The sequence below is a fragment of the Ambystoma mexicanum genome, chromosome 2q (assembly GCF_040938575.1).
Source record: "Ambystoma mexicanum isolate Mex_15411 chromosome 2q, UKY_AmexF1_1, whole genome shotgun sequence".
NCBI classification, from domain to species: domain Eukaryota; kingdom Metazoa; phylum Chordata; class Amphibia; order Caudata; family Ambystomatidae; genus Ambystoma; species Ambystoma mexicanum.
The window spans coordinates 1,169,464,083-1,169,482,152 of NC_090924.1; the positions used below are offsets into that span (position 1 = coordinate 1,169,464,083).

General features: G+C 44.8%; 1 protein-coding gene across 2 annotated transcripts in view; it reads left to right on the plus strand.

The window, feature by feature from the left end:
• LOC138570023 (serum paraoxonase/arylesterase 2-like) overlaps positions 1-18,070 on the plus strand; it is a 748,122-nt gene that overhangs the window by 524,296 nt on the left and 205,756 nt on the right. For both annotated transcript variants that reach the window (XM_069648556.1, XM_069648555.1), the window contains one exon: positions 8,854-9,054. In XM_069648556.1, coding sequence (XP_069504657.1) covers positions 8,854-9,054 — 201 coding nt within the window. The remainder of the gene's footprint in view (positions 1-8,853; positions 9,055-18,070) is intronic.

Below are 18,070 nucleotides of genomic sequence, written 5' to 3' on the forward strand. Positions count from 1 at the left end.
ATATTAGTGCCTGTGTGTTTTATTAGATGTGGTTTTAAATAAATAATTATATCTCTTTTACACCAAGCTCTGGTCAGTGTTTGCTTGTTCTACTGCGTTCTTTTGACCTATTGTGAATACTCTGTATACTGCCTAACTCTTCTTGAGGGAAGACTGACTACTCAGCCACAGCTACCAAGTGAATCTGTGTGGTACAGACTGCTACCAAGTGGGTTTACTGCCAAACACCTGTAGTCTTAAATCTTTTGCAGTGGTCCCAGAGGGAACTGCACAGGTTTCTTCCTAACAGTTTTCAAGAAAAGAACGAAGTGTTCACAAATAATATGCTAGGATGCGGTAGCTTGGGTCTCCCTTCCCCATGTTTTGAGCATGGGGTAAAGTAATCTTGGAGCACAGTACACTCTAGCTTCCCCAGCACGAGACAATAGTTCCACTTTCAACCCTCAGGGCCTTCGATGGCCAAGTCTCGTTTCTCTTGAAAGACTCTTGCCTTCGAGGGCTTGACGTATTCAATAACAAAACAAAAGTTCCTTCAACAAAATGAAAGTTTGTTTCCTAGTTTTACTTGGGGGTGAGGTTTCTTCACCCCTTGGTCCCCCTCTTCTGGGTGCTTACTCCTCTTTACTTTCTGCCTCCCTCATCCGGGTTCACTATTACTTGTCCTTTCATTTACAAATCTTAATGTCTTTTCAAACCGGTCCAGTGGACATCCCTCGGTCGGGTTCACCTTTGTCAACACACTGTTTCTGTGGACTTTACACTTGCCCCTTTCTTGTCAGCATCCCTCTTTCAGGCTCACTCTTGCCAACTTCACCTTTACGTTTACTTTCAATGTTTACAGGATTCACTTCCCTTGCTTCCTCATGTGGCGCTATTCACTTCCCTGGCTTTCTTTATAGTTCTTGGGCCTTTCGACTATATGGGGATTTTGCTTGACCTCCTGTATGACCACTTTGAACTATGTTGGTGGCTCTCCTAGGGCCTTCTGGTATCTGTAGTTTTACTAGATGGGGATTGACAAGTGTTTCTTGGAGCAGCATCCACGTTGTGCCGGTCCCCTTCTGCAACTGGTCTCCCCTTTACAATATTACAGTTCTTTGAACTTCTTTCACTTTGCCACTTTGTGACTTTCATTCACCACAGCCCAGTTATTATTGGTTCGCCCTTCGACTCACCGGCTGTGATGAACCACTTGGCTTTCCTTGTAGCTGGAGTCAAGGCCAGTACCACGGTAGCAGGAGCCTTCCTCACTCCGGCTTATCAGCGTCAACACGTGTGTACCGTTGACATCTGCTGCAACAAACTTGGGCTATTGTCCTCGGTCTTACAATTCATTCTACGGTGGTTTCGCTGGGTTTTGTCGAAAAGGGCAAGGCTGCGTCTCTCCTCATCAGCCTCTCGATGTTTGCCACCTTTCTCCTCCTCTTGAACTGCCGAGTCTAGATAGTTGTCTAGTTATGCGGTCTGCCTTGCTTGTACTGTGCTCTCTTGCTCCATCTTTTATCCCTGTGGGGAAGGGAAAGGGCTGTCAGGTGTGCTTGATTCTGATCAATTGCCTGACTTTGCCTAACCCTGGTATTGGGACATGCCAGGTAAACAGCTATGGTGTTTGTCTGTTCTCTTGTGTGTCGTGCAAAAGTGTTTGTTTTGGAAAAGGGGGCGGGCAGTCGTTTTGAAATGTCCTACGTTATAGGATGGTGAAAAGGTGTTGAAAATAGGGGGTTACCGCGTCTCACCCGTCGATGTCACACTCCCTGAGGATCCTCCATCCAGGTGATCCTCCCTCACTGGTCCACCCTCAGGAACTGGATCCAATAGCGATGGCTGTGTCCTTGCCACTTGGATGACAGATCCCCGGGGACTATTTAGGGAGACACCTTCAGATTTCTCACAACAAACATAAGCACAGACACATAAAACCTTTGCATATTGAGCAAGTAAATTAAAGAGACAGAACTTATGCAAATTCTAATGGGAAAGAGAGCCATTGGGAAAACTGGAGTAAATGTTATCTACAGAAGATGAATATTGAGAAGTTAAAGGGCACAATTTATACAACTCTCCTTACATAAGGTCAGTTTGGAGAAGATTGGAACAAGCTTTGCCATAAGGTAAAATGGTAGAAGCAGTGAACAGGAATAACTGCCTTGTTCGAAGAAGGAAGGTGAATATTGTAGGAAGTCCTGGTGAAAAGGACAATCAGGCAAACTGTCCTTTTGAGAAAAGATACCTGGCAGGAGAGTCCACCAGAAGATCCCTAAAACCAGAAGGGGAATTCCTGACAGGGGAGAATGCCAGGAGTTTGAAACCTTATGGAAGAAGACAGACTCATTCAGCAAGAGACATTTCATTTGTTCTTACAAGCTCAGTGAGAAATCCTTTAGCCATCCTGAAGAAATACTCATTCAGGAAAAGACATTTAATCTATTCTCAAGGCTTATTGATTGGGAGAAACATTCTCGCAATCCTACTTGAAATAATCCAGGGGAAGGGAATCAGACCCTGGATGCAGAGACTATTTGTTGAATTTTTATATTTGATTTTTGCACTTTTTACTCAAACAGAAACATTTACCACACACCTATAATTGTTCATTTATAGTGTGAGGGTCAGAAACCTTTTGGACACCAGGACGACTGGTATAATTTTGACGAGACACAGACTGATCTTTAGTTTAATTTCCTAGGTAGGAAACACTCTTTTGGATAGGGACAGAAAGGCCTTCATCAAACCCCTTTATTTCAATAAAGATGTCTGATGTTGAAAACGTTACAACTTTGTGTAGGTCCCTCATTTCTGACCCCTCACAATTAGTACTACTGGTTTGAGTAATTTAATGCATGTGCTAGCGAGCGCTATTGTGTGCGTTTATATATACAATATTCACTGAAAACACTTTATTTAAGGTGCAGTTAAGTTGAGCAGATTTAAGGCAACAAAACCCTTGAAATTCAGCAGATGTGGAAAGTCATGACCAGCTTAACCCGGCACACTCCTGTTGATGTCCCCATAATGCTATTTGGTATGTCATTGTGAATCCCTTCTCTTATAATATGCATGTGCTCATGAGTTTTGCAAAGAGAACATGCAGAGTTAGGCTGGTCATGACTTCCCACATCAGCTGAATTTCAAGGGTTTTGTTGCGTTAAATCTGCTCAATTTAGCTGGACCTTAAATAAAGTTTTTCAGTGGATTTCAAGGGTTGTGTTTTGCCATAGTTCTTTTACTGGCCTTGGTCAGTGGCCACGGCCTTCGGCTGTGCCCACTATATACGTTCCCCCAATATTTTTCTTTTGGACCCACTAGGTGCTGTGATGAATCCTATGGAGTCATAACTGAACCCCAGCCTAAAATGCCTCCATTGCAGACAGGGGGAAGCAGTCACTACTTGACCCTAACCCTGGGGGTGGTATTATGAGTGAGGATCACATGGGAGGACATGGCTGTCGGCGGGGATGTGGAGACCCCATTAGGAGCAACGCAGTATTTTCCCCTTCCATGTGAAAAGTATCCTATAATTCCTATATTCATGATGGCATGTTGGCGTTTCACATCCCTCTAGTTATAAAACCTATCTTGCCAAACCTTCTAGGCAGAAGAACATTCATACCACACATGTAATTACACGACACATCTAATCTTTTATGGTTTTGTACTAATTAAAAATCACCTCAAAGGTCCTGTAGGTTCTATGGACTTCAACTCCCATAAAACCTATGGTACTGGGATGAAGAAGCAGAGGAAGGAGTCACTATGGAACAGAAGTACCACTAAACTGTATGCGCAGGCTAGTTATGCAGAGGCTCAACTATACAGGACATTTGAAAAGGAAGTCCACGTTCACCAAGGAGAGAGAAGCCGAACTTAGAAAGAAGGAAGCAAACCCACAGGACAGGGCAGAGACGCGAGAACAGGTCATGCTGTATATAACCGGCTTTCCCAAATTGGTGTGTGCAGGCAATGTCCACCCGAAAGGTGCTGGGCCATGGGGAAAGCCACAGGCAGTGACAGCGGACCGCAAGTAAAGCAGCAGCATTGAGCTAGCTACTTGCAACGTGGTCGCCCATTGAGACAGCATGCTTACCGGCAGATGAACGCAGACTACACTGAAGAGCTGAATGGAGATCTGCATCACGGAAGACGCTATCACAGGGTGAATGCTTCACAACAGCAATGTGATACTGGTTGGAGTGTGAGAAACTCATGGTGACAACAAGTAAGACGGATACAAGTGATCACAGTTCAAGGGTGTTTATTGCACAATTAAATGTTGTATGCAGGTTGGAAAAATGCCTAATCTAAACCTAAATCTAAGATGGGAGCAAGCGTCAACCATCAAATGAATACAAGGCAGTACTAGTGGTGACGTGTCAAAATAAAAGGGCCTATACTAAGAAATCTATTGCCAAACCTCACAACTAGTACAAAAAGTGGTGTGGGATAGCTCTCAAGAAAAGAAAGAAGTGTTCTCAAATATGTCAGGATGCAGTAGCCTGGGTATCCCTTCCCCACGTTTTGGACATGAGGTAAAATGGGAGCGTAAAGCACAGTACAGTCTAGGGCTTCTCCAGCACGAGACAACAGTTCCAATGGCAGCTCTTAGGACACACCCTCTGGCTTTTCTAGCACAAGATGATAGTTCAGCTATTAACCCTCAAGCTTTCAGTAATCTGGGCCAGCGATGGCCAAGTCTCATTTCACTTGAGTTTCTTGATGTGTTCAAACAACAAAACAGAAGTACCTTTAACAAATAAAAGGTCTTTTCCAATGCTCGCTGGGTGATGAGTTCACCCCTGGGTCCCCCTCTTCTGGGTGCTGACCCTTCTCAACTGTATTCCAAAATTCAGCTAGGGTGATGGTTTCACCCCTGAGTCCCCCTCTTCTGGGCTGACCATTTTCAATTGTAATCCACACATTTGTACATAATTTTTCTTCTTGAAGCTTGGATGATAGCTTTACCCCTGGATCTCACTCTGCCGGGCTTGGTGCTCTCTTGACTGTCAGTACTTGGCTGTTGGCTTCACCCCTGTATCTCCCTCCACCTGGGCTCAGACCCCACTTGACTGCTAGTATTTGGGTGATAGCTTCATCTCTGGCATCCCTTCTTCCTGTGCACCTTTGCCGTCTCTACTATTGCTTTCAGTTTCCCTAATCTTGGGGTAACAACTTTTCACACTTGAATCGCCCTCTTCCGGGCTCCAATTCTTTTACTTTTAATGTTCTCCTTTTTACTGTGTTCAGTTTTTGCGGAATTCACTTCCCTTTCTTTCAAAGTGCTTCTAGATCAAAGTCTTTCGATTGTACAGGGATTTTACTTGACCTTCTGTATGACCACTTTCACCTATTTCGCTGGCCTTCCTACGGCCTTCTGGTACTTGTAGTTTCTTTCATATGGGGCTCGACCAGTGTCTCTCAAGTTAGCACCCACTTGGTGACGCTTTCCCTCTGTTACTGGTCTCCCCTTTACACTTTCAACAGTTCATTCAAAGTTCATTAGCTTGGGTTCAAAACTTGCCACTTGGCGATTCCCACTCAACAAAGTCTGGTTCTGATCGTTTCTCCACTTGACTCACTGGCTGTGATGAACCATTTGGCTTTTAGTTTCTCTGGCGTCGAGGCCAGTACCACGGGCGCAGAGCTTCCCTCGCTCCTGCTTATCGGCATGGGCTTGCCTCGTGTCCCATTGACTTTGCTGCAGGATACTTGTGCTATTGTTTGCAGTCTTAAGCTCTCTGCTACGAAAGTTCTGCGGGCCGGGGACGAAAAGGTCAAGATCACTTCTCTCCTCGCCACCCTCTCAATTCCTGCTGCCTTTCTCCGTCTTTTGAACTGCCGTGCTGTCTACTGTACTCGCTTACTCCTACTGCGCTCTCTTGCTCCATGTTTTATCAGTGTGGGGAAGAGGAAGGGCCGTCAGTTGTGTGTGATTTAAGTCAATTGCCTGACTGTGCCTGACCCGTATGTCGGGACATGTCAGGTAAATATGTTTTACATCAGTCTGTTTGTCTTGGATGTGAAATTGTATTTGTATTGGAAAAGGGGGGTGGTGGTTGGAGTATTGGAGTATCCTACGGGACAGGATAAGGAAGATTTGTGTAATGGACGAGAATTACTGGAATGAAGAACAGAACATAGGGGATGGTGGGAATGGTAGTGTTCTGCCATAGAAGGTTGGGATTTTGGAAAATGACAGAGGGACGGGATTGGTAGGGTTTGCAGGGTAAGTGGGAATAGTTGGGGTCGTGACATGAACAAAGAGGATTGTGGGAATCGTAGTGTTTTGTCTGATCAGGTTGGGAATGTGGAAAATGATAATCAGAGGAACGGAAAGAAGACGGAGGGAGTATTTGAATGGAGACCAGTGAAAGGATGATTCTGGGAGTTATGGTTTTTGGATCTAACTGGGTTTGGGACCTTGGAGGATTGATTACATATGAAAGGGTTGTTGGATCTGGGCCAGAGGGATCTAACAGGAGGAAAGGAGGCAGATTCAATACAGCCCATGAGACCCTCAGATATCTCGCTGTTCTCTCGGCACAATACCATGTCTCACCTGCGGTGTTTCCCCGAGCATAACCCTGGGTTCCCCTACCCAGGTGACCCTCCCCCACTGGTCCACTTCCATGAACTGGATCCAACAGCGATGGCTGTGTCCTGGCAACCTAAATAAGGGATCCTCAAGGTCTTACTGGAAGAATACCCTCCGGGTTTCTCACAGGAGGCAGTGCCAGATACCAGTGAATCCGCCCAGGGAAATTGGTTGCCCCAAGGTATTCCGCCCAGTAAATGAAGCTGTAAAGACTCGTTTTGAATACTGAACAAGCGGAGAACAAAGACATTTGCCTAAGTCCTCATATGTGAAATGTCAATACTGGGAAGGTTGGAGCAAGTGTTTCCATACGTTAATGGATATTAATGAAGGAAGAGAAAGACAGAACTTGAACACATCTCCATATACAAGGTATCAATATGGGGAGAGTTGGCACAAGTATTACCCAAGCACATAAATATAATTGTAGGAGTAAAAGGGTCTAAATTGAACAAGTCTCCATATATGAGATGTCATTGTGGTGAAAGTTGGGACAAGTAATACCTTAAGCCCAGAAGGTGTTTCCAGTCAAGGAACGCAACTGTGATATACTAAAAGACATTGGAAACGTTAAAGAAGTAGTCCTGGTGAAAAAATGCATCAGTCAAGAAGTAGTTAGGGAAGGATAGCTGGCAGGATAGTATACCAGGGGATCATTAGACTCCAGAAAAGGATTCCTGGCAGATTATACCAGGTGAATCCACACCAAAGGCATAGAGGTTTCCTCACAGGAGAGTACACCAGGAGCCTTTCTAAAAAGAAAGGGGTTGTTTTGTATCTGGGGCCTGGTTGAGATACATCTTGCTGAAATAAATCTGGCAAGGGTGGCCGAAGAATAGTACACTGACTAGTGCTGCTCCCTGTGGCTGCTTGGTGGTGGCCCGGGTACATGATTATGCCCTAAGGCATTCCCCACTGGATTCATGCCCGGTTGCCTCACACTTGTTTTTAATATTTATTTATTTATTGTAAGTGGGCACGTAACTGTGATCCCGCTGGTTTTAGTGTTGCTATGTCGGCAGACAGGTGAATTTGGCTCTACCTGTGTGAGATGCAATTGGGTTGGCTCATAATGGGGGGCCGCGGGCGGCTGTTAAGTGGGACTCTTCTGGTACAGCATACTACCTTAGGTGAAGTCGAGCTGGCCTACGCTTATGCTTATCCTGCCGAAAAGCTGCGGTTATGCAAAAACGTTAGAGCTATGACCGTGGTCCCCATCTCCACCTGATGTGATATGATATGTTATTTATATCGCGCTTAATACCCTGAGGTTTCTAAGCGCGGACCCGGGGATCGAACCTGTGTTGCTCTGTGTCGTCTTGCTTCCAAGGCGAACACGTTGCCCCTGAGATATCCTCCCAAGACTCAACCTGCCCCCAAAAACTCCCAATTTCACATGGTGTCCTCTTTTCCCCTCCCCACCTCTAGCCTGATTCATTGCATCCTTTCCCTCCTCCAAATGGTATTTTTTCCACTTTTAGTTTTTAGCTACCCGCAGTTATTCCCGTAATGACAGCGGTTATCTCTCGCATTCAACCCCAAAAAAGTGGCAGAATTGCATTTTTGAAAATCATCCTTCCTGTAAAGCAACATGGGATATATAGATATAATTTCAGGAGGAGGGTGAACCCTTTAAATATTTTTTAAATTACTGGATGCAATAAACCCAGCCCATTGCCGGAAATCGAGTCAACGCTTCGTGCACAAGTTGTTTCGTACCTGGTCCAATTCCGTCCAGCGGTTTTTGCTGTGCCCTGTGCAGAAATGTTGACTTTCTTTATGGGAAAATGAATGGTAAGTAGGCCGAAACGGCGTTTTTTTAACTTTCTTAATAACTTTTTCATTTTGTAACTGATCTCTCCCAAACTTTTCAGTCGTGGGGCCTGTGACAAACGTTTTGTTTGTAGAATTTCAGCCAAATCCGTCATACAAGTCAAAGGTTATTAGCAATTGTTTTTTTGGGTTTCCTTTGTATCTCGATACTCCACTCGACATGCAATGTTGTGGTCTATTCATTTTTTGCTCTTCTTTAGCAAACTTGCAAACATGTTTTCTACAACATATTAAATTGTTACTCTTTTCTCTTTCTAATTTGCCAGTACATCTTTCCGTTACCACTGTTCTAGTGCTATTCTGCATTTACATATTCAAGTGAATGCAGTGAACACAATGTATTTTCTAGTGCAAGCAAATGTAAAATTCAAATCTGAAATTTGACAAACTATCCGTTTTTAAAACACATTTGTTTCTTTTCCCTGCTTCAGTGCCAATGACGTATTTGCTGTGGGACAGGACAGTTTCTATGCCACAAATGACCGTTATTTTCTGAATGACATCTGTAGATCTGCAGAGGCTTTTCTTGGTTTAAGATGGACAAATGTTGTTTACTACAGTCCTGAGGAGGTGAAGGAAGTAGCTAGCGGGTACCAATCGGCGAATGGAATCGCTCTTTCACGTGACCACAAGTATGTACCTTCACATTGAGTTTTTCTAAATGTTCTAATTTAGTAATGAACTCTATTTAATGTGAATGTTAGTATCAATATGATCCAGGAACCTAAGTTGTGTAATCGATTTCTTTCAAAGATGGAGGTGCGTTGGGTTAGCCCATCACTGTCTCCACAGTAGCGTGTCTGTGTAAACGCATTGCTCTCGAGATTGCCATTTCCATGCGGTATCCAGATCCATTGATTTTTTTTTCTTTTCCTTTGGAATTCTGGTCCTTGCAGTTTTGCCTTTTGGACTGTTAATGCAGGACTTCAAATACCAGCATTCGGAAAATAGGGGCTTGGTGTCTTCCTCACGCATGGCATTGTGAAACCTGAGAGCTCTGTAAATAGTACACCCTTTCTGTCCTCTATGTAAATGATAATACCTGTATGACTACCAAAAACATGCATCAAAACTTCTGCCATCTTTACCTATTATTGCTACATATATTCAATTCGTGCGTCCCTACTCACAGGGCCGCAGGGTTCATTGTACTGGCACTCGAGGAATGTCTGAGTGCCCCTTTCTCTGGTGCAACTAGACACCCTTCGTTCAGGTTCTCCTTATTGAGGATATAACCAATTCTTTCTCCCTTCTTGCAAGATAGCTAAGGTGGCAGATATTAAAGACACTTGATTATCCAGGACTCCTCAATGGAATATTCGGTGCCTTTAAACTAGACGTGCCATTATATATATGCGCAAAACACATTTGTAGCTCGACGATTAATTCTTTGGATGCCTTTTACTGAGTCACGTTATTTAAAATCCATCAATCCATTCCTGTATGCCTAATAAACACAAAAACACGGTATAGTTCCAATTGGCTATCTTTAAAATGCATTTTCCAAGCACCGACACAAATAAAGGTTGCTGTGAAATTGACAAAAAAGCGGTTATTTTCCCCAAATGAAGTACATCCATGTATGCATGTTTTTTTTCATTAACCATTGTCCCATATAGGATACCATATCTTCATCAAAGTTAAAATCGTCAGAAAAGGCAATGAAACAATCTATATATAATGCATTTGCTCATTTTGCTGCCTCTCATGGGCATTTTCTGCCTTATAGAAGCAAAAAAGGCAAGTCTCTGAGAAGTTAGAGGACCCAGCAAAGTAAATATGCCCTACTTCTGGAGCCTATTATCTTGAGAGAAATGATTGTAATGGGACAAACCAGGCCAGTGAACGTGTGAGAACGATCTGACTGGGATACATGGGTCCAGGTAACCGACCAGCGGTTGGGAGAGGAGAGGCCGGGAACGCAGGGAGAGAGAAGCATGCAGACCGGACCTGTGGTTCAAGCAGCAGGATACTACAAAGCCGGTATCACGCTGAACTGTGGTACTACCAGACCCAAGTCAGGAGGTCCGGCCAAGAGGCGCCACTTGGGAGGACCTAGGTCCAACGACTGACCCAGTGGGTGAACCATTGTAATAAGAGAGCACTTAGGTCAAACTGGGACCTCGCAAGAGCGGCCTACCACAAATAAAGGGAGAGGTGACCCAAAAGAAAAGAAGAACCACTGCAGAGCCACAAAGCACTTACCGATCGTGAAATTCAAGGTGACAGCAATGCTGTCAGGTCGCCCCTCTCCACAACACTGTAGAGGGGTTAGCGTCTTCCTTTGTACTCTGAGATGCATAAAGCGGAAATGGATACCTGAAAATGGTGAAACCCACCTGGACTAGTGTCTTTAAAAATTATTAGAGATTCCAGATTCCCCTCTGATACAGAAATCTATACGAAGGAAGGGACCCTAAGAGTTGCAAGCTTCACCGCATCCGTAGACTGGATAGCCCCTCCCAAAATGATATACAAGTAGGAAACACAGTGATACCAACATCCTGTTCACATCGTAACAAGGCATGTGCCCCAGACATGCCCAATTACAACCAAACTAAGAAGCTGGAGAGCCCCTCTCCTTCCCAGATACCTTGAATGCACAACATGCAAGCTACAACTAAAAGGTACTCTTGCACTCTTCTTTGTCTCCGTACAGCCTCAGCCTCCAGAATACAACAATCGAGTAGTTGAAGACCGAGAAGAACATAATCATCAAGTCGTACGGTTCTGAGACCTGAGAAGGAACCGGTAAACTACTACCCGAACCAAGGTATTTGGGGAGACGTAAAGTCTGGGTGCGGTCGGGAACCTAACCAACAAACACCCCGTAGTGTAGATCACTTTCGGTCTCAAGTACCTCGCCAATACCACAAGGAGGAAAAACTTGGGGGACTGGAGGATGATCCACTAAAACTAAAATCCTTATTGTCCCAGGCCGGACCACACAGACTGTTGAGTTTGCTTGCCTTGGAATATTTTCATTTAACTTTGTTTTCTACACAAGAAGGCGTTGAGCCTTACTTTTTGTTGCAACCTTTTTGTTTTGTCACGGAACACGGTTTGTCTCTACAAGGAGTCCACTAGTAGGAGGGAGTCATCCTTCCACGTATATCAGAACTTTTGTTTTGAGAATGTGTCCATCCTGGTAAACTGTCCATTTTGCTAAGGGGGATAGAGTCAACTTTGTTAGGTTTTGCTGTAGCGTTAGAGATAGCAAGGTTTTGACAGGAATGTTTATTTTAAGAACTTGACTGACCTGACCGCCCCAGGTTCTTTTGTTAGGTAGGGAAATCACCTTAGAATAGGGATAGATGGGTGTTTTCTTTTTGTATAACAATACGAATATTGTAAAACATGCCAAAGCTGAATTTACTAGCTAAACTTATTAGGGAAGTGAAAATCCCCACCGCCGAGAAATCTAATACCATCGATGGGAGCATTTCCAAAGAACTATGGGTAAATCTTTTTGCAAATCTTTATGCATCTGATGTTGTTGACCCTTGTACTCATAAGAGGCCATCTTAGCTCAGAGTGCAGGTAAAGCACCAGGACCTGACCTAATACCTGTCGATCTCTTTAAGAAGAAAGTTGACATAAGGGCCCCTGCATCATGTGTTATCACAGGTAGTATAGCTCAGTGGCAACGCGCTCGTAAGCAAGGTGATGCATAGCAACACAGGTTCGAATTCTGGGTCAGCGCTTAGAAACCTCTTCGGTATTAAGCGTGTTATAAATAACCAATCATTATATTATTATATCATCAATGCATTGATTGAATCTGACAGAGTACCTAAATCATGGACTGAAGCCATCATAATCCCTGTGTACATGAAAATGGGAAGGGATAACCCTACAAACTATACGCCAATATCATTGTTCAATGCGTTCGGGAAAATATTTGCACATACAATTTTGATACATATGGCATCATGGGCAAAGGAGTCATCTGAAATTAGCCACCTTCAAGCAGGCTTTCAACCTTGCCTGAGCACAGTAGACCTTTTTGATTCACCAAAAATATGTAGCCCTGAGGAACCTGAACCTTTACACCATCTTCACTAACCTCAGGGCTGCTTTTGATGGTGTCCCACGCAACAAAATTTGGAGGGATCTAGGAGACCATGGTACATCAGCAGGCCCTTTGTGCTCCATTATCAGCCTGTATCCAAGTAATACTGGGAATGTAAGGTGGAATTTAGCAGTCATCACCACTCGCCCAATTAGCATTAACCTTGGCGTACACCAGGGCTGTGTACTTGCACCCACATTCTTTTACATGTATATTAACAAGTTGATGTTTGGCCTATCCCAGGTACAAACGGATGCACCAAGACCGGGAAGTGACTTTATACACCTCTTGCTCATTGCCGACAACGCCATTCTGATTTCCAAAACTCTGGGAGGTCTAAAAACGTATGCAGAAATTTTCCACAAAGGCTGCATTGATAGTGGTCTCATAATTAACATCTCTAAGACGAAAGCTATGGTGACGGCAAGAAGCATCCAAAGCTGAATTTGACGATGGGGGCTGGGGGAATTGTACCTATCGAGCTGGTAGATACTTTTATTTATCTAGGTATCAGACTTGCCATCAAAGGAACATGGTCTGTACAGGTAGAGAAGGCAGTGACCACGCTGTACAGAACAAGTAATGCCCTGCTAAAATTAGCCAGTTGGTTTGGTGTCAGTGGACTGTTCCCCTTGCTTGAACTCTATAATGTGCAGGCCAGGGCAGCTGCAACTTATGGACCCCCGAACATGCCCCTGCACATTGAACTAATACAGCCATTGGTGGCTTATGGACTGGCTAGCAGGTCCACCCTGTACTGGATATGACTCTGAGCAACCCCTGAACTGTCCAAATATAGAGACGCCATGCGCAAGGTATTGTTGAAGCCAGGTGGTAACAGCATTCAGTGATGTATGCATGGGAGGAAAGAATTCAGCTTACTGGTCATGGGACATTTATGGTCTAACCGGGAATCTATAAATCTGCAGACGACCGCCTAAGTAAAGCAAAGCTAATGTCTCAAATGGACAGCTACCTCACATCAATGGCTCAGGCCAGGGAATACTCATGATGTAAATCTATTCTAGGTAAGAAATATTACCTGGATAGCATCACCATGCCTATGATGAAATAGCTCTATGCGATGAACAGGTTGGGAATGTTGCCACTAAACATGCTACTTTTTAAGCGGTGAGTAATTGACTCTGAGCTTTGTAAAGTATGTAATTTTGGCAGGGAAGACTATGTGCATTTTCTGTTTTGATGTCACTATTAGTTGGGTCTTAGAAACAAATTATTGAAGCCTGTTCTGTTGAAATATAATGTTAGACATCCACATGAAGCATTGTTACTGTCCTGGAGCACAACTGATAACTTAGTGATCTTTGCATTTGCAACTTATATTTATGGTGCTAGGTTGCTTAGAAGCAAATTTCTCAACACTATCCAGCTGGCATGAACGGTGGTACAAGATGGCTGGATTATGTATAACTCTGTGGCACTGGTTCTGACCCCTTTAAGGTCAGCCATTTGTTATAGTACAATGATCTAAATTGGACAATGTTTTTTATCAACATTTCTATTGTGGTGTTTTAAGTATGCATCTGTGTACTTATTGTGATTGTTATTTTGTTACACTTTTTCATGGCGATGCCGAAAGAAAAGTATTTGATATTTATTAGGTTTTGCTGTAGCCTTAAGGATAGCAGGGCTTTGACCAGGACTGTTTATTTTAAGAACTCAACTGTCCCAGTTTCTTTTGTGAGGTAGGGAAACCACCTTCAAATAGGGATAGATGGGAGTTTTCTTTTTGTATAACAATGACAGTATTGTAGAACATGCCTTCTCTTGGTCGGGCTCCTGCTTCCTTGAGCACCACACCACACTACACATAGACTGATAGGACCAGACTCATAAGGTCACATTACATTCCTAGAAACAGTTACAAGCTCGAACACAAATGCAACATTGTACGTTGACATTTTTCCAGTGTAATGTAAGACTTTACAAATGGATACAATTCAGTGTTACCGGCTAAAATTCTAGTTTTGGGGTAAAGCTCTCAAGAGTGTGGATTGCGGGGGTGGAACAGAGGAAAGATGTCCAAATGCAGGTAAGTACTTAATTTCAGGTTACAAATTTACCATAGGAATCGATGGAACAAAGTCATTAGACAGAGCCACGGTCATGGGGAAAAGGAAGGCAAATCCTTGTTTTACCCAACTGGTACAGGGAAGACAGCAACCCAACCCACATTCATCCAGAGGAGGCCCTCTTGAGGAGCTCTGCTGATAGGTTCCAGGCCCAGCAGATCGAGGAAGGAAATCAGTGCAAGATTCAGGCTAATGAAAGTAAATCGCTATACCCACCACCACAGACCAAGGATACGCATGAGGGTCAGTATCTTGAGTAACTAACCAGCACAGGGACCAGAGGTACAAACTCACTGATGGTCTGGAAAATATGCCAATGAATGAGGAAACAACCCAGTGAGTGAAAGAGCTTCACTTGCAAGATCAGGTCACAAAGCGACTTGAACCCTGGGCCAACGACTATCCTAATAGCCCAAAAGAACCACAATCCTCTTTCCTTGGAATGATACCCACGAGCCAGAAGTGAAAATAATGGTGAGGATGGCTCCAGGAGGACCAAAGAACCAACCCAGTAGAGTCCTGTGGCTTGATATCCATGGAGTGGTAGCCAAAAGCAGAGCATTATCCCACTAAGGACGCAATGGTTCAGGCAACACCGAATGCCCCCCAAAGAATGGGGGAGGTGGGAAACAGGTGTACACAACTCATGTGGATGATGAGGGCTACATACCTCAAGTTGCATGATGCAGACAGTATTTAGAGAAAGCAGTGGTAAAATTACCCAGATGCTGTCCCAGCAGAGAGGGCCTATTACAGCAACTGAGGAGGGCCATTAGAGCAGCAGCTTCTCCGCAAAATATCCTCCAGATGTTATGCAAACCTGCAGAGATAACGGAACTCTATCAAAACCCAGCAGAAGTGAGTTTGGGTAAAGGTCTCGCCTAGATAACCCTGATATGCTCATGGGCTGGCCTAAACCAGCCCTTCATTCAAACACAAGGCCACTCAAGCAATGTGTTGGGCCGCAAGTCAAGCAAGCGTGCACTAAAAACTGCTAAACGTCCACGTTCACCATCACAGTACATGTATTTGATTTGTGCATTTGTAACATGCTCAGAACAGACTCAGCCGTTTAAATGCGCAGATGGTACATCAAGTGGGAGTCCAACAAAGGCTGTGCGGGGGCCCATTAATCAGGAGGGAAAGCATATTGATGCCTTGCTGCCCCTACCTTTCCCTTTCTTAAAGAGGTGGGTTTTGAAGGCTTTCTGAAACTGATAGTGAATCCAGGGCTCTACTTTGTTGTGGGTGTTTGGTCCAAAGACTAGCACAATAGACGGAGAACCTTCTGTCTCCCCGTGAAACGCATGCAGAGGAAGGAATTCTCAGCAGTAATTGATCTCCTGAACGTAACGTCCCTGATGGTTGGCGCCGGCTGTTTTTTTCCTCCAGATAGGATGGGGCAGGCTGTTCAGACATTTATGTATCGGACAGGTTACATTGAAATCAATTCTATCCTACACTGCCAGCCAGTGAAGTGCCCAGTGAGCTGCCAAACATGGGAGGACTTACCCAGCTGCCAGACCAATCTCACAGCAGCATTCTGTGTATTTTGCAGCCTATGCCGCTGTTTGACCGGATTGCCAGCAAGAAGACAGGAGGAGGGTGTCTGTACTTCTGCTCTCTATATGGCAGAGGAGAGGCACAGAGGACCCCAGCCAAGATTCTCTATTCGGTAGCTATGGTCGAGCAATCAAGGCCTAGCTTCTCAGGAGGTGATGCAGGCTGGTTCTTAAGTACAGTGTAGTCCCCAAGCACCCACAAAGGAATGTCCACACACTGTATTAGTTAAAGCACAGTCTTTATATAATTAAGGTTCAAAGTTATATACACATTCACAATAACTCGCTTTGTGCTCAGTTAATCTACAATGGCAAATATATACAATTCTAAGTGGTACCACAAGTATTATCAGATTTCATTAAAGTGAATCAACTGTACTCTGGTAAAATGTCACACAAATCAATGAATAAAGGTAACCAACAATAGACATAGGAGGAAAGCAGTTGGTTAGAACAATTGGCAGAATACTGGCCCCTTTACCTAGACACAGTTCTGTGTGGAGAACCCCTCCCCCCCCGCCCACCTGGGCAACCTGTAAAATAAAGATATACTACAAGCCCGGTCCATATATTGTTCAATTAGTCTTATTCGCGTATAAAATGTTTCTACCACCCCAATTTACCTAGAATAGCAGAGTTCCTTAAGGAGGCGTTGAAGGATCCTTCTTGAGTGACTCCCTTTAAAGCAGGAGCCACGGATCATCGATGGGCCTCGAAGAAAGTGAACTTGGTGTTGAGAATCCTCAATGGAAGTTTGGCAGCGTTGAGGCAGCAGCTTCTGTCCTGGCGGTGCTTGTCGACGAGTCGAAGACGTCCCGCAGGAAGAGACGTGCGGGCACCTCAATGTCGATATTTCAGGACCGCAAAGAGTTTGAGGAACTTTGGCCCAGCAATGGTGTCGTCCGATGTCTCTACGGTCTTTGGGTGGTGAGAAACCCACCGGCAGATGCTCCTCCGCGCGTCGACAGCCTGGCCTTCTCCGGCGGGATAAGGCAGTCAGCAGTGCGGACGAGCGCGTCCGGGAATCAAATGTCTGAATCAATGGAGCGTGCAACTCCGGACATAGATGGCATGGCGGCAAGCGGCCCCGCTTCTGGCCAACACGACTTCAACGGGCCTCCAGCGGTTATAGCAAACCTGCAAACCCTGGTCGACGACGATGGACGGAATGTCCGGTGCTTATCTTCATTCTCCTCGGCAGTCCCCATCTACAGTTGGCAGTCTGTCGAGGGTCTGACTTCCAGGGATCTTCAGCGAAGGTTAGCGGTGCTCGATGGTCCCTCGGAGCTCGGAAAGAGGGCGCCTAACCAGGTCCTCTCTTGGATCAGTCTCGACATCACGACGGCTTTCAGATTGCTGTGAGAAGGTAACAGCAGTCAACCTTCTTCGGGCTCGGCTTCGAGATCAAGCATGAGTTTCGACATCAGCTTCTGGACGGCGTCAGTTTCAATGTCAGTTTCTACTTCAGCTTCTGAACGTATTCTAGCAGTGAGAGGCCCCCAGATATACTGTTGATCTCCCATTCATTCTGCTGCGTCACACTCAGGCAACCAATCACTCAGAAGAGCATTCAGCAGTCAGCCAGCCAATCAGGCATACAGTGCATTCAGGCCATTCTCCTCCCTCTCAGACACCCCCAAGAAGGAATGTGTATTGGGACAAGTACCCAGCCATTCAACACTACACACTGCATTCATACCAGTTTCGGGCAGGACTGTCTCAGTCATTGTGTTTCATACTAGAAACCAGACATCCACAACAAGAAGTGCATATTGGTCACACACTCCATTCACCCAGGTCCCACCCCCAGGGTGTACCCACAACATACAGTCACTGGGAAGGCTCCAGCCAGTCTGGCCTGGACTTCACTACAATAACATATATGGAACTTCCACCCAACAGCCAGTCGGGGAAGGGACAC